A 25,010-nucleotide genomic window follows, 5' to 3' on the forward strand; every position below is an offset into this window, starting at 1 on the left:
TTCAAATTAATTCAGTATATGGCTATTTTTTCAGTTGTACTGTATATGACATATCGCAAAATAAAGATTCCATTAGAACAACTAACCATTTATAATATTCAGCCAGAATAATTTAAATGTACAATGTTTTGATGAATTATGATATTTTAATATGAAATAAAAAACAGATGTTACTTGTTGCTGCTGTTTTGCATAAGATGTACATTTTGATAAAACCGTTAAAAGAAGGTCAGTTCATCAAATCTGTATTCGCCTGTCTTTTAAATGACCCAAGCAGTGATTCAAAGGTTTTCAGATGCTTCTGATACAGTGTTACAGTTCAATTGCACAGTTTGCACAATTTGACACCAAAAGTCAATTATGTTGAAAAACAAAACAAAAAAACTGTTGTGTTCCTAAATGTGTTTACATTTTGACTGTCATGTAGTATCCATAATCATGTTGTATTAGTTTATGTCTCGTTCAGTCCAGCAATGTTGGTTTGCTCTAAACCTGTAACAAATTCCTTGTATGCTCATACTTGGCCAATAAAGCAGATTCTGATTCATAAAAATAAAATAAAAATATTCCAATGAGCCTTACAAATTTACAAACATTAATCTGAACAATCACTCATCTTAATCTAAGATCAGTGAGATGAGATCCACTGAAGCACATATGAAACCACCATTCATAACAATAATTTTTTTCCAGTGAGGGTTAGAGATTCAAGCCTAAATTTGTTGGCATGTTGAGCAGTATTGAATGAACAAAAAAAAATTCAAGTTCAGCACACTTAGGGTGTATTCACACCTGCCTTGTTTGGTTCGATTGAATCGAACTCTAGTTCGTTTCCCCCCTTGGTGCGGACCTTTTGGGCAGGTGTGAATACAGCAATCGAACTCGGGTGCGGACCAAACAATCGAACCGAGACCCAGCTGAAGAGGTGGTCTCGGTACGGTTCCAAACGAACTCTGGTACGGTTCGTTTACGATGTGAACATGAACCGACCCAATATCGGCCCAATATCAATATCGACCCAATATTGTTCATTCAAGTGCGAAAGAGAATTCCATTCCGGCGCGCTGTCTGGCCACACGATACTGTTGCGCGTCATTCTGCGCGTCGTGTGTGCATCATTGGCAGTGTTGTGCATGACCGTGTTCACTGAACGCGTGATATTTTCGCCGAACGCTGAACGAATCACTTTTAATACAATGAACGTGAACGAGAGATTTTTCGAGAGAACTCATCTGATTTTTTGTACATAGCATAGCCTATTTGTTAGGATTTTAGTATCATAATGATTAGGCTAATAAATGCACGCACAATTATCCGTGAACTTGATTTGAACAAATGCCTTTCAACTTATGTGTGCAAAATTCAGAATTAAATTAATGTGCAGAAATTTGTACAAATAGAGAGTAGGTTATGTAGGCCTACTATACTGTTGTAGCCATTTAAAAAAGCGCGTTTCATATTTGTTAAAATATTATAATGTTATTTTTTTTCCCATTTATGTTGATTTATGAAAAGTGAACAGCACGACCAAGGATGCGCAATATGAGACATGGAGCGGGTCAGACATGATTTTGACCGTTGAAGTTGAAGTTGTTATAGAAAGCCTTTCTTTAAAGTGAATTTCGTTTTGTATAAATTGTATCTTAATTTTAATACATTTTTCATCAACCAATTGTCTGTATTTAATGAATAGCCTAGGCCGACGAAACAAATATAACGGAGGCGGCCGCGCGCTCACTTGCATTGCACGTGAACTAGAGCTCATCCTAACTTAACGAAACTCAGTGTATGCCTCACACAGACATGACAAATACACCAAATACACAAAGCTTGAAATGTCTTTAAACGAAATAATTCAAAACGAAAAAAGAAAAAGGCTACTCTCTGATTATGTAATCCATTATTAGGCTTATTTATGTTCATTTCTCTCTATAAGCGCGTTCACATGGAGATGGCGATCGTCAACTTCATCTTTGCAGCCGAGTCGACACTTTTAGAGAAAACACTTGTTTATTAATAAAATCAATACACGCGTCACCGGATTTACAGATGCACGCACACATATTATTTCGAAATAACGAGACAAAAAGAACAAATATTGCAGTAGCCTACGAAATATCTCTAAATTTATTTTTAATTTATTTTTATATTTTTTAAATCTCCGAGCCTTTTTTTTGTTGCACTTCCTGATTTCCCTACTTGAGAATCCTTGTCCAATGAATGGACGACCTTAGCACACGTGTGGTTTTGTTTACACATTTTGGTTCACTTGCAAAAAGAGCAGTGTGAAAGCGAACCGTACCAAACAAAAAAACTAAAAAATTATTTGGTCCGGACCAAAGCAAGTGAACTATCGGACTTTCCTGGTGTGAATACACCCTTAGTCAAGAAGTTTTGAGTGTTCTATCCTTGTGATGATCCAATCTGGAGTCACACCCTGGGTAAACTCCCTTTGGAATCTGCCAAAACAAAGAAAACAAGACAGACATAACTTTTACTGATATTTACACAAAACTTATATTTCTGGACATTAACTCAATGTAAATGGAAGCTTCTCTTAATCATAATATTTATAAGCAATTTAAACTGTAATAAACAATAATTAATAAGAATCTTGCAATCTATCTCAATCTCACTATGAGACGCAATATACAAGCAATGAAGAGTAATCACAGTACTCACTCATAATTGGCTGTAAGCAATCTCTTGGCCTCTGGTGTCTCTCCCTCTCCACCAATGGCAACCTGGAAAATTCTCGCTCCCTCCATATCATCTTCAGGAATTCTGGCACTCGTTAAGTACCAGAAGCGCATCAAAATACTTACAAATTTCCTTCCTGAAAATAAAAGAAAGATACTGCAATTATTTTTGTCATACATATGAATTTATGGACTACTTTAAACAAAATTATATCTTTTTAAAAACATCTTGGCCTGGTTTCACAGACAGGGCTTAGATTAAGACAGGAGTAGGCCTTGGTTCAATTAGGACATTCGAGTAGCTTTTATATATATTATATATGCCCTAGAAAAAAAAAACATTACTGGAGTGCATCTTGAGACAAAACAATGACACTAACATATTTTAAGATATCTCAGTGCAAGTTGCTTTCAGTAAAAACATCTCAAACATGCATTTTAGTCTGGGACTAAGCTTAAAGGATTAGTTCACTTAAAAAAAAAACTTTTGCTGATAATTTACTCACCCCAATGTCATCCAAGATGTCCATGTCTTTCTTTCTTCAGTCGAAAAGAAATTAAGGTTTTTGATGAAAACATTTCTCCATATTATGTACTTCACTGGGGACCAAACGGTTCAAGGTCCAAATGACAGTGTCAGTGCCGCTTCAAAGGGCTTTAAACGATACCAGACGGTGAATAAGGGTCTTATCTAGCGAAACGCTCGGTCATTTCAAAAATAAATATAAAAGTTGAAGTTTTATAAGCACAAACGCTCGCCTTGCTCTGTTCTGTGATGCACGTCCGTGACGTCACGTAATACGCAATTACGTTGAAAAGGTCACGCTTCACAGAGTCAGTGTTTACAAATGTGCGGAAGGAGGACAATATACACATATTCAAATGGCTTTGTGTCAGTTTATCGTTTAAAATGCCCATTGCGTGTGCGTATCCTGGGTGTTGTAATATTAAAAAGCCCAAAAGAAAATGTTCGTCAGGATAGAAATGTTTTACTTTTCATAGAAGCGTGACCTTTTCAACATAATTGCGTATTACGTGACGTCACGAACGCACATCACAGAACAGAGCAAGGCGAGCATTTGTGCTTATAAAACTTATATTTTTTAAATGACCAAGCGTTTCGCTAGATAAGACCCTTATTCACCGTCTGGTATCGTTTAAAGCCCTTTGAAGCGGCACTGACACTGTCATTTGGACCTTGAACCGTTTGGTCCCCAGTGAAGTACATAATATGGAGAAATGTTTTCATCAAAAACCTTAATTTCTTTTCGACTGAAGAAAGAAAGACATGGACATCTTGGATGACATGGGGGTGAGTAAATTATCAGCAAAAGTTTTTAAAAAAAAGTGAACTAATCCTTTAAGCCTGGTCTATGCAACTGGGGGGGTAGTAACCTAAATTGGCTTTCATAAGAACCAGTCCGATAAAAAGGAGGAAAATATGCTGGATACACACAACTAAAGCTATTTTTTTCTAAATTACTCACCCACAAACAATACTTAAACATTACCTGGACGAATATTGCGTGGTATGAAGCTTATAGGGTCTCACCGCTATCATCATAGTAGATGCCCACATCTCCAGTAGTTGTGTACATGATCTCATCAGACTCGGCTGACAGCGCCCTCTGGTGGCTCACAGGCAGATGAGCGCATTTTTCCTCAAGTTTTTCAATTAGCTATGGGAGAGAATATAAATAATATATATTATAGGAGTATATTACATACACATAATATACTCATATTGACATTAAATAATCTTCAACAGGAAAATAATAGGATAATTGTTCTCTTCATAACATGTTCTTACATCTTTAGCCACTAATCCCTCAAGAGACTCGAACTGACACTGAGACAGCAATCTTGAAACGTGTGAGAAAGCCTGAGAAAGAAAGGACAGGTTTTAATATTCGGTTTAAATCATCATGTAGGACTTACTCAAAACAGTAAACAGTTCACAATCACAAATAAAGAAAGAGGAAAGAGTCAAGAAAGAGGCATGAAAAGTAAAAAAACAAAACTTGTTTAAAAAAAATTAAACAATTATTTTGTTATTGAGATTTAGAAATGGTATAAACATATGTATAACATATTATAATGCTCCCCACCCTTTCTAAATGTGAAGTAATGTTTACAATTTGGCATTTGTTGATAGGCTAAAACTACAATTACAATTAAACATGCATCTTTTTTGGTATGTTCATTCATAAAATATAAATGCCTAAAATACAAGGGTCTTATACAATTATTGACTTTTTGGTCGATAATTATTATGAACAAGTTATAACTTCTAACATTATTTATATGTAGTGTCCATAACATGTCGTCGGTTAAGCAATTTTAAAAAACACGCCGTCGGTTTACTTCATGATGTGATGACATTAAAGGAGACAAATCTAAAACTCACCAGTTTGGCTCCTTCCGAGAACTCCTCGATGCTAAACTCTTTGTCGAAGTAAGTTCGGATGAGAAAGAAGTAGATGCGGGTTCGGAACCAGATGAAGGGGTTCGGGATGCCGACAACAACAACTTTTTGGTTCTGTTTGTGTCTCTCAGAGCTGTACTGACGAACACTACACACAGAAGACGATACGGGTGCGATTTGTTTGGACTGACTCACTAAAAGCGGGTTTGATGTAAAGTACCGGATCAGAATGGAAACGGGCCTGTTACGGTTACAGCTAACGTTACAGCACCTCAGTAAGGGCAGCGCCATCTTTCTCCCATCATCCTCAGTGGGCCGTCTGTTAGGGGAATCCGACTGACAACATACAAAGGAGAGAAAAGTTCCGCATTTACAGAAACAAAACGGATTTCAGCACTATATCAGTATTTTTTGCAGACAAAACAAACTTACACTTTATTTACATTAATTAAATGTATATTATGTGTATTGTTTGTAAAAAAAAAAGAGACGTAGAACACATGTGACATATTTTCATGTGTCCAATTTTTCCCACAAATTGTTCTTTTGAGTCGGTTTATTTAAATGAATCATTTGAATTGGTTTTCAAAACCATAGACATGTATAGAAAGCCTTGTCATGTCTATGTTCAAAACGGGCTGAGCGATTCGTTAACGAATCAGACTGAATGGTTCTGAGAGGTTCTTCTCGGGTCAACAACTTTATATACTGTCTATGGTCAACAACTCACCTAGTCATTTAACCACCATTATGTATAAAAACACAGTAATAAACAACAATATATGTCTACGTGGCTTTACTTGAGTGATTTAATTTAGAGCATTTTTTAGAGAAATTTTAACCGGTTCTTTGAAAATAACTGTTTGAAAGAGTCGACTCGTAGAAACGAGTCGGACTTCCTATCAGTTTCGGAAGGCTAAAGAGTGCAGCGAATGGACTCGGAGTCAGCTTCAGATTGTCAGAAATGGACTGTCAGGAAAAGCTGGAGGTGCCCGTATACACCGATGTGGACAGAGAGACTTTCTTGAAGGACATATATCCTCTGGTAACTCGTGTTATGTGTAATAACAACAATTTGTTGCGGTGTTGTGAGTGTGTTGCGTGTAAATGAAACGCGTGTCTCGTTCAGCGCAGACCAGTGGTTCTAAAGCGCGTGCCCCTGGGGCCATGTGCGCGCGCGTGGACGGTGAGTTATCTCGCAGAAAAAGGGGGAGACCGCGAGGTCAAAGTGCACGTGTCCCCCGAGCCCAGGATGGACTTTCTGCATAAGAACTTTGTGTACAGGTGTGTGATTTAACACAGATCACGAGTCCAACAAAAAACTGTGTAAGTTAAAACGTACTCGGTTACTAACGTAACCTCGGTTCTCTCTAGAAGAGGGAACGAGTACTGCGTCGAAGAACGCTACGGGAAAGATATTTCTTTGTCGAGATTGAAGCCTAAAATTAATCCTTAATTTTGTAATAATGTAAAACGCTTTTCTGAAGCATACAACCTAGGCGGAGCAATACAGCTCACCCATTGGCTGCTCTGCCAGAAAAGCACAGCCTATGCGAGGCCAGGACGCTGACCAATGAGGGCGCTTCGCGCCCTTCTGCGTCACCTCCCGCCCAAACAGGCGTGGCCTAGGCCTATAAATACGAGCATAGCTGTCTAACACGCCGATTTTCGTCAATGAAGCGACGCAGCGCGGACACGCACGGCCATGAGACGCAGTACTCGTTCCCTCTTCTAGAGAGAACCGAGGTTACGTTAGTAACCGAGTACGTTCTCTTACGTAGAGTTCTCTCGTACTGCGTCGAAGAACGCTACGGGAACCCCATGTAAAACGCCGTGCGTGCTCTTGGACCGACACAGACACCTAAGGGCGCGCGCGCCCTGGTATACAAGTGCCTACCCCAAGAAGTATAGGGAGAGCGGCTAAATTAGCATCATCCCTTTATAGTAGTGCCTCTTAAGGCATAATAGCATATATATGTAAATATAGATATATATGAGGGGTAATAGCATGCTCATGGGACACATTGTCAGTGAGTGATGCTTAAACATTGAAGTGACCTGGGCCGCAGCGCGGGGCAGGAACACTTATACACATTAAACATTGAAGTGACCTGGGCCGCATCGCGGGGCAGAAACACTTATACATATTAACATTGAAGTGACCTGGGCCGCAGCGCGGGGCAGGACACTAATGCATAGTCTTCTAGACCGAGAGCAGTTTAGCCTGCAACGCAGGAACCTCTAGGTTATAGAACCTAATAAATGTAGACGGGGAGGCCCAGCCTGCCGCCATACAGATATCTTGTAACGAGATTCCGCTATACCAAGCCCATGAAGAGGCCATGCCTCTCGTGGAATGTGCTCTGATGCCCAAAGGGCATTCCAAACCTCTAGATGCGTAGGCTAGCGCAATGGCGTCCACTACCCATCGAGACAGACTCTGTTTCGTCGCGGCTCGCCCCTTGGAGCGTCCGTTGAACGAAACAAAGAGCTGCTCCGTCTGTCGAAAAACAGCGGAGCGGGACACATAAGCTCTTAATGCCCTGACCGGGCAAAGGGGGCTATTTCCGTCCTCTGAAGCCGGCAGAGCCGACAGGGAGATGACCTGAGCCCTGAACGGTGTGTTGAGGGACTTAGGCACGTACCCATGCTTCGGTTTCAATACGACTACAGAGTCGTTTGGCCCGAACTCCATACAAGAAGCTCTCACTGAGAGCGCTTGCAAGTCTCCCACACACTTCACTGAAGCGAGAGCCAAAAGAAACACGGTCTTGAAAGACAGGTGTTTCATGTCAACTGAGTGAATAGGCTCGAAAGGGGCCCCTTTCATAGCGTTCAACACTGTAGAAAGGTCCCAAACGGGGACTGAGGGGGGCCTTGGGGGGTTTAACCTCCTGGCGCCTCTAAGGAAACGGACCACCAGGTCGTTCCTGCCTAGTGAACGGCCAAGCGTTGGATTAACGAACGCTGATATGGCAGCCACATAGACTTTGAGCGTGGATGGGGTTCTTCCCTTATCCAATAGCTCTTGCAAGAAGGAGAGAATCTCCGGTTCTCCACACTGAAGTGGTGACAGACCTTGATCTGAACACCATCCAGAGAACACCGACCATTTGGAAGCGTAGAGCCGTCTAGTAGACGGAGCCCTAGCTTGCTCGATCGTGTCTAACACTCCTCTTGGGAGGTTAGCGGGTACCCGTTTATGGCCCATACGTGTAGGGACCAAAGCTCGGGGTGAGGATGCAGGATCGCGCCCTTGGCCTGTGAGAGGAGGTCTCTCCTCACTGGAATCGGCCACGGGGCAGTACTTTTTAGTCGCATCAAAGCTGGGAACCAGGTCTGATTCGTCCAGTATGGAGCAACCAGTAGTACCGAGCATCCGCTCTCCTTGATACGCTCCAGCACTTGAGGCAGGAGTGAGACAGGAGGAAAGGCATAGAGCGGACGGCGGGGCCAGACTCTGGCCAGCGCGTTCGCGCTCTTCGAAAAGAATTCTGGGCAGTGAGCGTTTTCCTGGTTTGCAAGCAGGTCTATTTCCGCTCTGCCGAACCTTTTCCACAGCAGACGCACTGTCTGTGTGTGTAGGGACCACTCTCCCGTAGGAACATTGTTCCGTGAGAGTCTGTCCGGGCCTACGTTCAAGTGGCCTGGCACGTGTATTGCTCTTAACGAGCGCAGGTTGTGCTGGGCCCACACCAGTAGGCGTTCCGCTAACCTGAATAGGTTTCGGGACCTCAGGCCACCCTGGTGGTTTATGTAGGCTACTACCGACACGTTGTCCGAGCGGACCAGGACGTGTGTCCTTTTATCCGGGGACAGAAACGCCTCAGCGCAAAGTCCACCGCCATCATTTCCAGGCAGTTTATGTGCGGTAGTTTGGCTCGCTCTGCCCATTGGCCAAAGAGCGGTCTGCCGTCGAGCAGTGCTCCCCAGCCTGAGGTGGACGCGTCCGTGGACACTACCTTCAGGCTCGAGGAAGTCCCCAGGCTTACACCTGACCGGTACCAGTCTGACGCTCTCCATGGTGTCAGGGCTGAAATGCATTCCTGAGTGACCTTGAGGCGATAACGACCGTGTAACCATGCTCGGCGCGGTACGCGCGTTCTCAACCAGAACTGTAGTGGGCGCATGCGCAGCAGGCCCAACTGCAGCACTGTAGAGGCTGAGGCCATGAGGCCCAGCATTTTCTGAAATCTCCTGAGCGGCACTATGTGGCCGCTGCGGAAGGATTTCGCCATTTGCAGGGTATTTCGCCTGCGCTGTGATGACAGGCGTGCTGTCATAGACAGTGAGTTCAGATCCAGTCCTAAAAAGGAGATCCTTTGACTGGGAAACAGTGAACTTTTCTCCCAATTGACTCTCAGACCTAAGCACTCGAGGTGATCGAGTATTAGTGTCTTGTGGTGAGCGAGTTCTGACGGAGATTGAGCTAGAATCAGCCAATCGTCCAAATAGTTCAGAATTCGAACGCCTCGGAGTCTCAGGGGTGCCAGCGCCGCGTCCATGCACACTGTAAATGTACGAGGTGCTAGGGATAGGCCGAATGGCAGGACTGTGTACTGATATGCCCGGCCCTCGAAGGCGAATCTCAAAATCGCCTGTGACGTGACGCAATTTGTATGTGAAAATACGCGTCTTTCAGATCTATCGCCATAAACCAGTCTCCTCGGCGAATTTGCGCGAGGATTTTTCTGGTCGTGAGCATTCTGAACTTCCGCTTTGTTAGCGTTTTGTTCAGACGCCTTAGATCTAAAATGGGTCTGAGACCCCCGTCTTTCTTCGGTACCAGGAAATATCTGCTGTACAGACCCCCTTCGCTCTGAGCTTGAGATAAAGGCTCTATGGCCCCTTTGCTCAATAGCTTCGCTATTTCGGCTCGAAGTAGATGTGCTACTTCTGTTTTTACCGTGGTTTCGACTTTTCCCGTGAAACGGGGAGGGCGTCGATGAAACTGTAGCGAATAGCCTCTTTTTATAGTCTCTAGCACCCATTCTGAGACCCCGGGAAGTCATTCCCATGCATCTGCACGTGTGACTAGGGGTTGAATGTAATCTGGGCCCTGGTCGCGAAATGGCGGCGACACGAGAGCAACCGTGTGCTGTGACATGGACGCCGTGGCGTGTGAGGCGGGGGGCATGTTTAACACAGTATGCATCCCGCGCGCGCTCAGCTCTCTGTGTCGAGAGAGAGCGCGCGGGACGAGTCCCGTAGGGCTCGTGATGTTTGTGAATAAACGTGGGCGCTTGGTGGCGGGCACATTTATAACACCGGGAACACTGTTTTTGTGTACTGACTGACCGTTCGTTAGTTTCGTTTTTACAGAAAACCGCGGAACGTGCAGTGTGTAGTGGTTGTGGGCACTTGGCAGTGGGTCACGCTCACTACATGTAAAACACAATCGGCATGAGCCGATTTTATGTGTGCAGACCCTGCGTTGTTCAGGGCTGTGCTTGCACGGGTTGAAAAACCGGGCTCTGGTCGCGAAATGGCGGCGACACGAGAGCAGTCGTGTGCTGTAACATGGGCGCCATTGCAGCGTGATGCGGGGGCGCGCTTAATCGAGCGGGCAGCCCGCGCGCGCTCTCAGCTCTCTCAGGTGAAAGAGAGAGCGCGCGGTGCGAACCCCGTACGGCTCGGCATGTTTGAGAATAAATGTGGGTGCGTGAACGCGGGTACATTTATAGCACTGGGAAGTACTGTCTATTAGAACTGACTGACCGTGCATTGGTTTCGTTTCATAGAAACCGTGTGACATGTAGTTTGTAGTGATTGTGGGCGCTTGAAAACGGGCACGCTCACTACCTATAATGCACAATCGAAATGGGTCGATTTATGTGTGCAAACCCTGTATGTGTAGGGCTGTGCTTGTGTGTACGAATGGGCACTAGGTCGTGGGCATTACGGATACACACATTACATCATCGGCTGTGGCCGGGACACCGTGTAGCACAGAGAGTACTGTCTATCAGAACCGACTGACCGTGCATTCGTTTCGTTTTTACAGAAACCACGGGACATGCAGTGTGTAGTGATTGTGGGCACTGAAAAGCGGGCACGTTCACTAACTTACATGTGAAGCACAACCGACACGGGTCGATTTTATGTGTGCAAGCCCTGTATTGTGTAGGGCTGTGCTTGTGTGTACGAATGGGCACTAGGTCGTGGGCATTACGGATACACACATTACACCATCGGCCGTGGCCGGGACACCAGTAAATACATTTTCAGATTTACCTGGGGCGTCGTGAAAACGGCGTCTGTGTGCAGGCAAACGGGCATTGATGCCGATTTGGTGACTGCAAAATACACTGGCACGGTCGCGAATGTTGGGACTGTGCGAGCGAGATATTTTAGTGAAATCCGGCCGCGGCGGGATTTTAACACTGTAGCTTTCCTCGAAGCAGAAATGCGCATCCTGGCTGAAAACGGGGCTTTCCGGGACTCCGCGATTTCCTCGTGAATTCAGGAAGAAAAAGGCGCGGGTCGTGAGGACGGTAACGTACGTTCCTCTGCAGAAAAGCAGCCATCCAGCCGGTAAGCGCATCGATGCTGGTCTTTCTCCGTCGACGCTCACGAGCGGCGGGGGAGGGGAGATCCTCGGAGCTCGCCCATCCCTCGCTACCCGAAGCGAGGAGAGAACAGCAGTCGTCCTTCACAGACACGGCTTCATCTTCCTCATCCATGACGGACGCGGCGGCACACAGCGGCCCTTGTCCGTCGGTCAGAGAGTCGAGCGAAGCGGGCGGAGAAGCTAGCGGCAGCAGCGGCGAGCATCTCGTGGTGAAGGGAGGTTCCGGGCTCCGCTGAGCACGGCGCTTTTCACGGCGCGGCACTACAGCGGGCGGAAAAAGGGTGCAGCTTCAGTAAATGAACGCCAGGCGAGTCCGCAGAGTCACCGTAGGCATCAAATCACAGTGATGGCAGCCGCCATCGACGAGAGCTGAAGCTGCGTGATACTCACAGGCAGGAAACACAAGCACGTGGTCCCCGTCGCTGAGCGGGGCTCTACACGAGCCACAGGAGGTGCGAGACATCTTGAAAAAGACGCTCGGCTCTTTTAGTGTGGAAAAACTGTGTGACGCGACGGCGAACACACACACAAAACACACACACATAATGTAAAGGATATTCCACGCCGGAGAAGCGCAGCAGGGAACGGCGGCTGAAGGCGGCGATGACCAGCGGCTTCAGGTAAGAGGCGCGTCCTGCTGAGGTGCTTGTTCCAAACGGCTGTGGCGGCTCGAATCCAATCCAGCGATGCGTACAGCTTCGTGAATTTAAGAAAATCGGCGTGTTAGACAGCTATGCTCGTATTTATAGGCCTAGGCCACGCCTGTTTGGGCGGGAGGTGACGCAGAAGGGCGCGAAGCGCCCTCATTGGTCAGCGTCCTGGCCTCGCATAGGCTGTGCTTTTCTGGCAGAGCAGCCAATGGGTGAGCTGTATTGCTCCGCCTAGGTTGTATGCTTCAGAAAAGCGTTTTACATTATTACAAAATTAAGGATTAATTTTAGGCTTCAATCTCGACAAAGAAATATCTTTCCCGTAGCGTTCTTCGACGCAGTACGAGAGAACTCTACGTAAGAGAACATTATTCTGTATTTCAGGACACTGCCATTTGACAAGTTTATTCAGAGAGCTGCAGAGGCGAAACACTCTGATTTCTTCATTAGTCAGGTCAGTTACCTTTAATGTTTAATCTTTAAAAAAGTGCAGTGTGATAATGTTTTTTTTTAAATTCATATTCTGTAAGATTTTTAATATCCAAATATTATTTAAATGTATTGCATTGTGCCACTTAATTCTAAAGCTAAAGTTTGGAAGTAGTTCTGGCTTCAGACACACTAACCCATTTTAATGCATCTATATTTTCATATACTTTGATATTCTTAATTTATTTATTATTTTGCTATGGCCCACAAGTTTTTATGTGAGCCAAACACAATTTTCTTTTTCCCAACAGGATGAAAGCTATTACTTGCGCTCACTTGGAGAAGATGTTCGTAAGGTAGTTATCCTACTTGTTTGGGACTGTAGAGTTTAATTCGAATAATTGAATATGCCTCTGTATATGCCTTACAGTAGAATGCCTAGAACATATTCTTGTCCTTTCCCTTTGAGGAACCTGCTGATTTAAGGAAGCAGTTCCCTGAGCTGGCAGAAGACTTCTATATACCCCAGTTCTTTGAGCCGGAGCAGTTTTTCTCCAGTGTCTTTCGAATTAGTTCCCCTGGTCTACAGCTGTGGACGCACTATGATGTGAGTTCTACATAACTATAAGTTGTGGCACTTTTTTTTGCAAAAAGACAAGACAATGGAAATGTGACCATGCAGTTTCTTGTTAAGTTGTACATTTTTAAAGCACTCTTGGCTTATGGCGGCTATGTTATGGTTTACCGTCAGGTAATGGACAACCTTCTGGCTCAGGTTACAGGACGAAAGCGTGTTGTTCTCTACAGCCCCAAAGATGCCCTTCATCTCTACCTCACAGGTGATCCTCTGTACTTTACAAATGACAACTATGTGTAGAATATAAATGTAAATTTTATCTATACACACATAAAGACACATTATGTGTGTGATAAAGCTGTATATACTAAATTATAAATCTCTAAAATACATCTGCATAATTGTTGAATTGTAATTTTTTTTTAGGGGACAAGTCTGAAGTTTTGGACATCGACACTCCTGATCTGCAACGTTATCCTGAGTTTGTGAAAGCGTGCCGCTACGAGTGTGTTCTGGAACCAGGAGACCTGCTCTTCATCCCAGGTATGATCCTTTACCCGCGCCAATTAGTTAAACTACTATGTACTTTCACACAGCACTCATAACTTGAAGTAATGTTGAACTAATTGCATTCAAAGAATAGCAATTTTTTTTAATGTAATGAAATTTGAATTGCATTTTCTCAGCTCTTTGGTTTCACAATACCCTGGCTCTCCAGTTTGGAGTTGGTGTCAACGTGTTCTGGAAGCACCTTCCACCTGAGAGTTATGATAAGAAAGATCCATATGGAAATAAAGACCCAGTAGCAGCTACTCGAGCACTGCAGGCACTGGAGAGGACTCTAGGCATCTTAGAAGAACTGCCACCTGAGTATCGGGATTTCTATGCTCGCCGCATGGTGCTGCGGATTCAAAGTCGGGCGTACATTAGGCAACCTATGGAGGCGGCAGAGGAAAATGTTGACACTAAATAGTTTTGTCATTCATTCAGACTAAATGGAGCTGTACACTTGGAAATGCCAAATTAAGACTTTGCTGTGCCATCGCCGTCAAAGGACATCTGAGAGTGGTGAGGAGAATGTGTATATGGACCACGGACAAACTGTTTAAATTAAAATTGACATTTTATTGCAGATAACAGTTCATAAATTTAACCTACATGTTAAAGCATTGTAAACAGGGTGGAAGCGCCTCTCATCCGGGCTGGTGGTAATAAATTGCGCTTGTGATCACAACAGTCTTCACCAATTAATGCTTCTGATCACAGAATTTCTCGTAATTGGTTTCAATGGTTTGGAAAACATGAAAATGACTCAATCTTCTAGTCTTCTTCATCACCTGGAAGTTGAATGTTAAATCTTGTCAAAGGCAGTTACAACATCAAGAGTTGTTGCTGTGCTCAGCCTGAAATCCTTGAACAAATTACTGATCAATGTGGTTCTGTTGAGTGGCATTGTCAGCATCAATACAACAATAACATTCACTAAGAATCAGTATTCATCTTCATTTATATCACTTCAGTCTTTCTGACATGTAGGGGACAGCATGCTAGGAAGACCATTATAGACAATTCATTAGAAGAACAAAAAAATAAAAGAACACAGATGGCAAAATCCAGCTGTGTGACCTCAATATTCCAGAAACTTTGGATTCAGATAAATACGGAAGAGCTAACTCAACCAGTGTTAATAAAATATCTGAGAGTGGAACACATAAAAGCATCACACATACTTATCTTTCGTCTTTGTAAAGCAACAGGTGTCTTACACACCTAAAACAAACCAAACAAATGACCACCCAGACTTCCTTGAGCTGGACAACATGTCCTGATCTTCACAGTCAGAATTCCAAAGCATAACTTCTCAGATCCTTCAACAAATAATCTCAGGCGGCCTTGCATGTTAGGTTTGAATAAATTCAGTCATAGCAACATTCAAATGAGACAATTAGCATTCTAACTTTTTGAACTACAGTGTTTGTGCTTTTAAACATGCCACACTAAGAGTCGTCCTGCATCATTCAAAAAAGTCCTGATTGGGTTCTCCAAAGATGAAGAACTCAACTTAAACAGGAAGAAATGGCACGGTTGCAGGATGTAACATATCAGGGTTCTCATGGGCGTGAATGAATATAAATAGAGAGCTCTTTCGGAGGCTGCCCAATGGGAAATGGACAGGCAGTGGAGGTGAACTAGGGCAGATTATGGGACAGATCTGAAACCATTAGGGAGTTGCTGCTGTTCCTCGGCCAGTCTTCATCTTCTCCAGCCTTTTTGAGAGGTGGCCGTTACTAGATTCCAACTCTTCAATCTTGTCCAATGCAGATCTTAACTGCCAGAAGCAAAGTTGAGCAAGTCATTTATTTTATTATATGTACAAATAAGTAGGACTTTGTCTGTCATTTTGATGAAAGCAGTGCTATTAGGCTATTGTACCTCTCGCTGCAGTTTGCGTTTTTCAGCTTTGAGTTCGTCTTCCACCTTCTCTGAATTTTCAGATACAGCTTTGTACCGGGTCACCTGACCCTCGAGCCTCGTGACCTACAAAATGAGTTTCAATTAAAACCGTGTCAAATTTTAATTCACTATTTCATATTTTAAGAAGAGTAAAATGTGTTAAAAATATAAACACTAATAAAACACTATATTAAAATAACTCACATTCTGTTCAAGTGCTGTGACTTCTTGCTCTGATTTGACAAGTTTAAATTTGAGGTCATTGACTTGCCTGTTGGCATCCCCTGAAACAAGGAACAATTACACATTTCTCAACAGCTGAGGATGAGAGAGTCTTATTTTCTTGAACTATGAACCAAACCTGTTAAATATCATTGTTAATAATGTAATGATATTTTTAGCTGGAGAAAAGTTTACAAAACGTTTACCCTGAACCTGATTGAGAGTGCAGGCATTTCCTTACTCTGTATATCCATGATGTTGGAGTCGGCACCATTCTCCAGCACATCCCCCTCTGGGCTGGATGCGCCCTCTATGCCATTATTCTGTTTCTTCAGCTCAAATTGACCTTTCAATCTCTTAACCTGAAAAAAAAGAAGAAATACATTCATGTGACGGCACAAAATGAGGACAAAGCGAGTGTGAAGCAAGCAACTGCCAGATACGCACCTGCTCTATTAAGTTCTCCCTCTCATCAACCAGTTTTCGCAAACGAATTTCTGAAAAGCAAGTGCAACACATTGACTATAAGACAGCAACAAATGTTCCATTTTCCTGCAGTTTATGTTTGAGGGTTAGGGAGAGATATAATAACACCTTAGGGTACTAAAGTCAAAATTTTTAAACAAATCTAGTAAAACGTAAAAACAAAAAAATATTCTGTAATAATATACATTCATGTCTTAAAAAACAAAGGTTAGACAGGAAAATGTTCACATACCAGGGGTGGGAGGAGCCAAAGGCATGGAGGGGGAGGAGTCAGGGCATGCAAAAGTGAGGCTATCCTATGCTGAGATGTGAAGTATGAGGATGGACAACATGCAGAAACTTAAGTGACCTCAGAGCCCTCAGCCTCATGCAGTCAATTCTCTCAGCATTCACTCAACTGTACGTCTATTACATATCAGTATTTTGCATGATTGTGAGATACTTGAGCTTATGCAAATGAGTGTGATCTGGCATTAAACAAAAACTCGCAAAATTCATGACCCAAAAAATAAACATTGACTGTAATTTTGTTTGTATACTTATCTGAAGCAGTTTAATTAAATGTCCTCTATCATTATATAAATAATAATAATAATATATTATTATATTCAGTTAGATGGGAAATTAAATGATAAAATATTAAACTAACACAATCAACAACAATAGTTTAAAATGTCGATTTTTAATTTATTCATTTTATTTGAACATAGATGTTCAATTAACATACATGTTTCAATGTTCCAACACCATCTTCACCAAATAGAATTAAAATGATTTTTTTTTTTCAATCATATCTCCCAAAAAATTTATTGGAAAAACAAAGCGCAACTACAAGGCTCCTTAGAGGAATGTTTAATAGGGTTGGCACACAATAACATTTTTTATTTACCACATTTGAAACAACATACCAACCACTTAAACAACATACAAAGTACATTCTGGGTCCTTTGCAATAGAAAAAAACTGTAAATGCTAATCATGACCGCAGCATAGACAGAAAGATGGCAGTTTCCAAAACAGAAAAAAAAATATTAAATCACATATTCTTATAAAAAACATTTTATTCATGATTGTGTAAATTTTCTAAATAAATATGACATTACACCCATTACTGCTAGCATTTAATGTGTTTTTGTTTTAGATTTTACATATTATTTGACCTAATTTCCAGATTTCATTCAGTATTGTTATTCAGAAGTAAAACATTTATGTATAAAATGTGCTTGCTGAAACAGCTGTGATGATGGATAATCTGGATTGACTTTGGTTTTCTAGGGTTCTCCGAAGTAATGGTCCCAAATTAATTTCATTAGGACCTACAAGTGCAATGTTAATTGTTGAATTGGACACTCAGCAACGTCCTTGTATTAAGACATTTTACATTCTTCTTTCCCCTTGCCCTTTCCTTTCCCTTTTCCACTTTTTTTAGATTCTTTTCTATCATTTTCCTTGTTGATCCCTGTGGCTTCCTGCTCTTCAGAAATATGTGATGCCTTGTTTTCATGCTGAATGGAGTTATTGATCTCTTGGCCTACATCTTTTGTCTCCATCTCTGAACTTTCATTAACCCCTTTACTGAGTGTTACATCTCCTGATGCCTGCTGATGCTCCTCAAATGGATCAGGTCTGTCATAATTCTGATCATTAGGTCTGACTTCACTATTGGTTTGACTGTTTTCTTCTGTTAAACATCTTTCTACATCTGTTGCTGTTTGTGGGTTTTCTGTGGCATGACCATCATCGTTATGCTCCGTTGGCATTGAATCCTGATCTGTATGTTCCAGATGTTCATCTTCTTGAATCTGGTCCTCATCCTTAACATTCCCCTGGTATTCATGGCTTACGTCTTGTGCACTCTCTTTTAACAATGAGTCCTCATTTGAATGGTCCTCATCCTTAACATTACTTTGGTATTCATGGCTTACGTCTTGTGCACTCTCTTTTAACAATGAGTCCTCATTTGAATGATCTAGAAGGTTTTTTAAAGCGGCACCTGATGATGCTTCAAGATCCATTTCATCAAAATCAAATGATTCTCCTTCGTCTTCCTCATCATCATCTTTTTCCTTGAGCTCTTGAAGAACCACATCTGACTTAACCTGAGGCTCAACCTCATCTTCAGCTAGTTCCACATTAAGTGTAACCTGATCTTGGTTTGATCTTTCCTCCTGGACATGTTCTACCTTGGGTTCATGGGCAGAAGCTTCTGACTCTACAATTGATTCCTGATTTGCTTCACTGGCAGAAAGGGGATTCTCATGTATAACCTGAATCTGTGATTCAATTAAAGGAGTGTCATCAACTTGGCATCCATCAAACACTTTTTCACTAGGAAAATTAAGGTTTTCTTCATCTGGTTCATCTTGTGTCTCAACCTCTTCCTGGTCCACATCTGCTACAATACTGTTTTGAAGTTGACTTTCCATTGGCTGATCAATAGGTTGTTCCTGGATTACCTTTTCAGCTTCGTTTTCCAACTTCTCCATCATCACAGGGGATGAGGAATGAGCAGAATGATCTTGATCTTCAGAGTTAGTGTCACAATCTAGACCGATATTTTGGAGCCTTTCCTTCTGTTCTTCTACTTCACAGTCCAGCTGACTCTTCTCTTCCTTGACACCTACCAATGAAGAATTATCTATGTTCTCAGAGCTGCTGATGGACTCAATGCACACTCCAACAGTATCCATTGGCTGAGCAGAAGGTTCATGAGGCAGTGAAGTCTCGGTTTCTGAAGGCATAAGCTCACTGCTGAAGATTACAGGTTCTGTGACAGAATTTGTCAAATCCTCAGTGTGTTCATCAAAAATGGTGGCAGGGTTAGAGATAATATTGTTGGACAGATCATCTGAAAGGACACCATTGCTAGATACAAGGCAATCGACATTTTTGATGGTTTTAGAAATTTCTGCAGAATCAGCTTCATCTGTAACTAACTGAAGTCTGTCTTGAGAATCATCAGCATTAATATTTATGCTTGTAATTTCAATACAGTCCAATTCATTGGTTCCTTTTTCACCATGTGGGATATCTGTATTCATGGTTGTTTCGGATATGTCATTCCCTAAGGGCTTCTTGTGGTTTTCTTCTAGATCACCTTCCACTTCTTGGTTTGGATTGTCTTCAATCAAAACCATTTCATTCTTGTCATCCATCTTTGTGTCACTCTCTTGCTTGTCACTTTGTTTCTGCTTCTGTTTGTTTTTCTTCTTCTTTTTCTTTTTTTTATTGGAAGCACTGGCACCCTGTGTTTTGGTAAGTTTCTCCACGTGAGATGATTCCACAGACTCCTCTTTGAGTTGATCATCAATCACTGCCTCATCAGGTTTATCGGTTTCATCATGGATTGAACCAGATACAGGCTCTAAAGGAGTTTCCTCTTTGATTTCCTTACTAGGTTTGACAAATTTGCACTCTTGTTGATCGGTCTCCATAAGTCCATCCTTGTGAACTTTGCACTCTACTTCTTCAGTATATTTTGAATCTTCTGGAATATGTGCCTCAGATTTGATCTTCTCCTTGGGTCTTTTTGCTGTGAGTTCATCATCACCAACAGGACTCCGAGGTTCTTCAGGTCTATTTTCAAGCTGCCCTACACCCTGATTAATTTGGTCCCCAACGTCTCCATTCTCATTTGCTTCTAAAGCGGTCTTTGTAGAACTGAAAGAGGAAGACTGTTGATTTCCTTGCATCCGGTCATCCAAATCTTTTTGTTGCTGGTCTTTACACGGCTTCAACTGATGAGTGCCTGGGAGATGATGGAGGTGTCAGTAGTTAAAGCCAGAATTAATGCGTCTGTAGAAGCCAATGAGTATCTTGCAAATGTTTAAAGCAAGAAGTAAAAGGAAGAAGGAAAGGAGGGAAAAACGAAGACTCCAAGGCAAAGCTCTTAAACCTATACAAATCAAATGTGTTCAAGGATGTCCCAAAAAAGAAAACCCCAGAGTTTAAAGTCAAGAACCGAAGAGACTACTCAGCAAATCCATTTCTTGATTTTGATTTCAAAGTCAAGAATGAGTAAATATTTGCAGCAATTTGATAAACACTTGTCCAGCAGAATATTGAAATATGGACTCAAGAAAGAGACAAGATCCTGTAGTGTTTGGTTCATGATATGCCATTAATTAGTTGTATATGCAAAGTGAATACAGGAAAATAGGAAAGTGTGAGAGATGTTAATGTAACAGTGCATTTGTACCAGGTTCATAGAAACAGTTTAGTTGGGTTTGGCTCAAGCTCTACAAGATGGAAATGCAAAGTGGCAAAAATAAAGTAAAGTAATGTAAGCATGCAATGAATGACATTAAGAAAAGCAGCTTACCTAGTACGCTACTACCCTCTCGGATTTCAGTTGATGCGGTTTGAAAATTCGGTTCAGCTTCTTCCCCCGTTTCTCCATTGGTGGCCAAGTCGGGTCCAAGGACAATGCCATGTTTCTGTACAGGAAAACAATTTAATATTAGTATACTTAGTTTACTCCTGCAGAGTTTAGCTCCAATTCTAATCAAACAAACCTGAACAAGCTAATCTAATGTCTTCAGGATTACTAGAAAGCTACAGGCAGTTGAGTTTTTTTATCAGGGTTGGTGCTAAACTCTGCATGACAGTGGCTTTCCAGGACCAAAGTTGCCCATCCCTGGTCTAGAGTTATTTTTAAACGCATCTGTATTTGTTGATGCACCAATATTATGATAAAATTCGAATATAATATATTCTGTTTATATAGTCAGAAGTTGAGTGTTAAAGAATCAGTCTCGATTTATTATATTCTGGATCTTAGTACCTTTATATGAATAAATATCAATACAAAGCTGATCAGTATCAAGTCCAGAAGGTCTGTCTACAAAAATATTCAAAATATTTGTTTTGTTAGGAAATGTTCATGGGAAAAGAATGAGTCCTATTTTTCACCACACATATCAATACCTTTAAAATATCTTTGAGCTGAACAACCTCATCTCTGAGCTCATCCCGCTCATTTCGAATGGCATCAGAAAATTCCTTCTGCCTCTCTAATGCCTGAACAGCACCAGAATGGCAAAGATGCAGCAAAGAGGAGAAAAAGGAGAAAGCAATAAAAACACAAGAATGAAAGCGAAAATAATAGTTTGGCAAAGTACAGACAGTTTGTAGCAGGAAACGGATGTAGAATCAAGCAAATGTATGTTTGAAAGGTGAAATTATAATTATCTTAACATGAAGGTAAAGACAAATACAACTTTAATAGGAGTTGGATACTGAGGGATCATACCCCAATTTTTTTATTCTTCCACTCAATAGTTTCCTGGAGGTCAGAAATCTCCCTAACAAAGCAGTCTTGCTTGAGCCGTAATTGACGGATCTCCTAGAAAGAGGTATTACAGTATGCATGGAAAAAGACCAAATATAAAGGAAGGGAAGAAATTGTTCAGGTAGATGAGCAGAAGCCAAGCATTTGAAAAAGACAAAAGTTTCATGACAGACACAAACACAACAATACTCACAGTGAGCAGTTCTTCACTCTGTTTCAATGTTTCCTTTAATTCACTGAACTGGAACTGCAGTATACTATGAGCATGCTTCTCTCGTTCAAGGTCCTGAAAAATAAATAGAACTGCTATCAATTGTTTTTTTTGTTTTGTTTTTTCAAATGCAGAAGTTTTTACACAGTGCGAATACACCATGTGTACACTTTTGTGTCACAAAAATAAGAATTAAATTACAAACAGTAACAAAAAGTTAATTAATTTACAAATAAATAAATTAAAATTCCAATTAAAATCACTTACTATTTGAATCCATTCTAATAAATAAAGTATTACAACAGATTTATCTGCAACTTACTATAATGCACACCTGACTGTACAGACCTTAGTCTTTTCCTCAAGCTGACGGCGCGTTTCAAACAGAATCTCCTCCAGTTCCATTAAAGAGTCTTTTAAAGTGTCCACTTCATACATCATATTGGTCTTCTCATTGTCCAGCTGTGCATTGGACACCATGGCCTTACGGTACTTCTCTTCCACTTCCAAAAGGGAATCCTTCAAAAAGTCAGACACCATATTAAAACCAGCACACTCACAAACACACCACTGACCATGTATTACAAAATACTAACTAAATTAACCATGAACACACTTTTAGACTACATTCCAAAATATCATGAAGAAGGATGTGTAACCATATGTTTTGGAGAATAATATCAAGTCAAAGATGGAAGCAAGGCAGATAAATCAGACTATAGACTTCTGTGGCACAGAAGTATGAACATGCAAGACGAGAGCCAGATAAGAACCAGAGGCTAGATATCACATCTTTCATTATGTTCCCAGTCAGCCACTCGCTGATTAAAAAGCACAAATGTGTCATATGTAACTCAGATAAAGCAGGTTCTTGCTGGGGTTTTGACTGGCACTGTCTTTACCAGACATGTACCTTGAGCTCTTTGAGGTTCTGCATGTGCTTTGCCTCCACATCTTGAATCTGATCCTTAAGCTCATGGATCTCCTGAATGAAAAGCATGAAGAGTGAGAATGAGAAGGAAGGATAAAGAATGCAGTGGAGTAAGAGCAATGGAAGGGTAAAGAACAGCTGACATATTTTCGGATTAATTACTTTGCAAGGAAGTACAAATATTTTTTTTTTTACAGAGAAGCAGATTATAGCAGGTGCTCAGTCCTACTCCTGAAGAGTTAGCACACAAACATCAAAATCTGCAAAGGGGGTAATAATGGAACAACAATTTTAAAAAGTGATTTTTCACTATTATTTACAAAAGGATATGCATTTTAATGGGTTTAAAAAAAAATGATTTAGTAACATGTATTTATTTAACCCATGAAATAGACTTTCTGTAAAATAAGTATAATGATTATGTAAAATAAGTATAATGACCTACACAAAAAGCATTTAAAATGTCTCCAGCACATTTTATAATTACCCAAAAATCAAACATAGTTCACTCCTTCCACACATCGTGTCCGTCAAAAACTTAGGCTGGCTGTCGGTTGGAATATCAGAACTAAAAATATTGACACAATGTAACACTCATGGACATCAATCACTTCACTGAATACTTGCTGGCTAAGAAATAAAATATTATTACCTTACTATCAATCTTTTTTTTTAATTCACATAATTTGAATATAATTACAACATCGATGTCTGTCAGAAAATAACGTGCAAAATGTACGGCAGCAGTATTTACGAGAAGCAGAGGTTCAGCGAGTACATATACGTTTCCTGGGAAAACAAACACTTCCCAGATGTTTTCAATGCGTCATCACTGCATGATGCGGCTTGAGCAGCTTCATCATGCTGTCTGTCAGAGACGGTAACATGCATAATACATAACGCACGCGAGTATACATTTATTCTTCACTCGCTGAAATTGAATTGGAATGATCTGGGAACGGAGTGAAATGCTTCACACTGCATTCTAAAGAGAATAAACGCAGATCCAACTGAAAAACTTCACCGGGTTAGTGAACATCTTTCAACGTGTTGGTTTTGACAGACTTTTTTTAATGTAAGAACTATGCATTCTGATATTCCTGATTTTAATATTTCAAATATTTTTTAATTCTTGACTGATCTTTTTTCAGAATTTAGGCAATAGATGAACTGTTAAATGAGTGATCTTGAGTCCCTGTATAGTCCTTGTATAGTCGTTCAATTTGACTTATTTTGATGATGTAATATATTGGTGATTTTTTTAAAAAATAAAATGTAGTTTGAATACTATCTTCCCAGTTGTTTAAAAGATTAGGGTAATGATCAGTTTTTTTTTATATATATATATAAAATGTTGATTAATTTTCCAATAAAAGAGGATACGTTTTTACATGATTTGTTACATTTAATTGCCCCTTAGCAGATTTTGACACTTATCTAGTTCAGGTGTGTTTAATTATAGACTAAACTCTGATGGAAGGCAGATCTCTAGAAACAGGACTCAGCAACACAGAGAAAGAAAATGACAAGTGTATTGAGCTTCTGTGAAGAAGGGGAGTGATGAAATTGAGCAATGCTATGTTATCTTAAATCAGAAGTATGGCTGTACACATTTTTAAATCAAATCAACATATCACGAATATAAGTGTGAAAATAAATAAAATACAAAATATCAAACAAAACTAAAAAGTTAACTAGAAAGACTTAGAAAGAATATAATGAAATTTAATAAACAAATAAATATTGCATTTACTGTAGGTATGTGGTCACAGGATGATATCATGCGTTTATATTATCGTGCTGCCTAAATTTAAACTGGCACCAGACAAAAAGATTAGGACACCTTGATTTCCCGTATAGATGCTTCTGTGTCAGCAGAGATGGATGTATCCCCACTTCCTCTCCGTGAGGATGTCCCACCCAGAGAGGTAAGAGTGGCACCAGATATAGTTGATGCTCGTGAAGAGCCCTAAAAATACACCAGTTCATAAGTCATATCGATTGTTTATACAGCTCACCATGACAATTTGCCTAATTAGTAAATGATCTACATAAATTAAACAAA

At 41.1% G+C, this 25,010-nt stretch overlaps 3 protein-coding genes across 32 annotated transcripts in view; 1 reads left to right on the forward strand and 2 right to left on the reverse strand.

The window, feature by feature from the left end:
* Positions 1-14: 14 nt before the first annotated feature.
* On the reverse strand, positions 15-6,301 carry maip1 (matrix AAA peptidase interacting protein 1). Its single transcript, XM_079618754.1, has 7 exons — positions 5,855-6,301; positions 5,107-5,460; positions 4,510-4,581; positions 4,252-4,378; positions 2,683-2,836; positions 2,379-2,459; positions 15-774 (listed from the first exon to the last, which is right to left on the reverse strand). The coding sequence occupies exons 2-6, from the start codon at positions 5,413-5,415 to the stop codon at positions 2,381-2,383; spliced, it is 741 nt and encodes a 246-aa protein (XP_079474880.1). The 5' UTR covers positions 5,416-5,460; positions 5,855-6,301; the 3' UTR covers positions 15-774; positions 2,379-2,380.
* Positions 6,012-14,583, forward strand: tyw5 (tRNA-yW synthesizing protein 5). Its single transcript, XM_079618751.1, has 8 exons — positions 6,012-6,169; positions 6,254-6,408; positions 12,730-12,799; positions 13,086-13,130; positions 13,244-13,381; positions 13,526-13,613; positions 13,778-13,894; positions 14,038-14,583. The coding sequence occupies exons 1-8, from the start codon at positions 6,089-6,091 to the stop codon at positions 14,322-14,324; spliced, it is 981 nt and encodes a 326-aa protein (XP_079474877.1). The 5' UTR covers positions 6,012-6,088; the 3' UTR covers positions 14,325-14,583.
* A 239-nt stretch (positions 14,584-14,822) lies between these two features.
* lrrfip1a (leucine rich repeat (in FLII) interacting protein 1a) overlaps positions 14,823-25,010 on the reverse strand; it is a 35,022-nt gene continuing 24,834 nt past the window's right edge. For 9 of the 30 annotated variants that reach the window (XM_079618745.1, XM_079618725.1, XM_079618724.1 and 6 more), the window contains 8 exons: positions 24,789-24,914; positions 22,928-22,999; positions 22,363-22,533; positions 21,997-22,089; positions 21,765-21,857; positions 21,440-21,532; positions 20,835-20,949; positions 17,557-20,261 (listed from right to left, as the gene is read on the reverse strand). In XM_079618745.1, the coding sequence (XP_079474871.1) occupies positions 17,881-20,261; positions 20,835-20,949; positions 21,440-21,532; positions 21,765-21,857; positions 21,997-22,089; positions 22,363-22,533; positions 22,928-22,999; positions 24,789-24,914 (3,144 nt within the window). In that variant the 3' untranslated portion in view covers positions 17,557-17,880. Of the gene's footprint in view, positions 15,681-15,784; positions 15,890-16,009; positions 16,090-16,268; positions 16,390-16,474; positions 16,525-17,556; positions 20,262-20,834; positions 20,950-21,439; positions 21,533-21,764; positions 21,858-21,996; positions 22,090-22,362; positions 22,534-22,927; positions 23,000-24,788; positions 24,915-25,010 lie in introns of those variants that run through there. The other 21 variants (XM_079618734.1, XM_079618733.1, XM_079618728.1 and 18 more) reach the window with 6 other exon arrangements.

The sequence above is a fragment of the Phoxinus phoxinus genome (genome assembly GCF_949152265.1).
Source record: "Phoxinus phoxinus genome assembly, chromosome: 7".
NCBI lineage: Eukaryota > Metazoa > Chordata > Actinopteri > Cypriniformes > Leuciscidae > Phoxinus > Phoxinus phoxinus.

Bases quoted from the DNA above. Each gene is read 5' to 3' on its own strand.
- maip1 (XM_079618754.1), bottom strand. From the start codon at position 5,415: ATGGCGCTGCCCTTACTGAGGTGCTGTAACGTTAGCTGTAACCGTAAC. The intron at 4,582-5,106 runs GTGAGTTTTAGA...TTTCTTTCTCAG, and splicing joins TCTCGGAAGGAGCCAAACTG to GCTTTCTCACACGTTTCAAG. The intron at 2,460-2,682 runs GTGAGTACTGTG...TTGTTTTGGCAG, and splicing joins TTGCTTACAGCCAATTATGA to ATTCCAAAGGGAGTTTACCC.
- tyw5 (XM_079618751.1), top strand. From the start codon at position 6,089: ATGGACTGTCAGGAAAAGCTGGAGGTGCCCGTATACACCGATGTGGAC. The intron at 13,131-13,243 runs GTAGTTATCCTA...TTTCCCTTTGAG, and splicing joins TTGGAGAAGATGTTCGTAAG to GAACCTGCTGATTTAAGGAA. The intron at 13,382-13,525 runs GTGAGTTCTACA...GTTTACCGTCAG, and splicing joins AGCTGTGGACGCACTATGAT to GTAATGGACAACCTTCTGGC.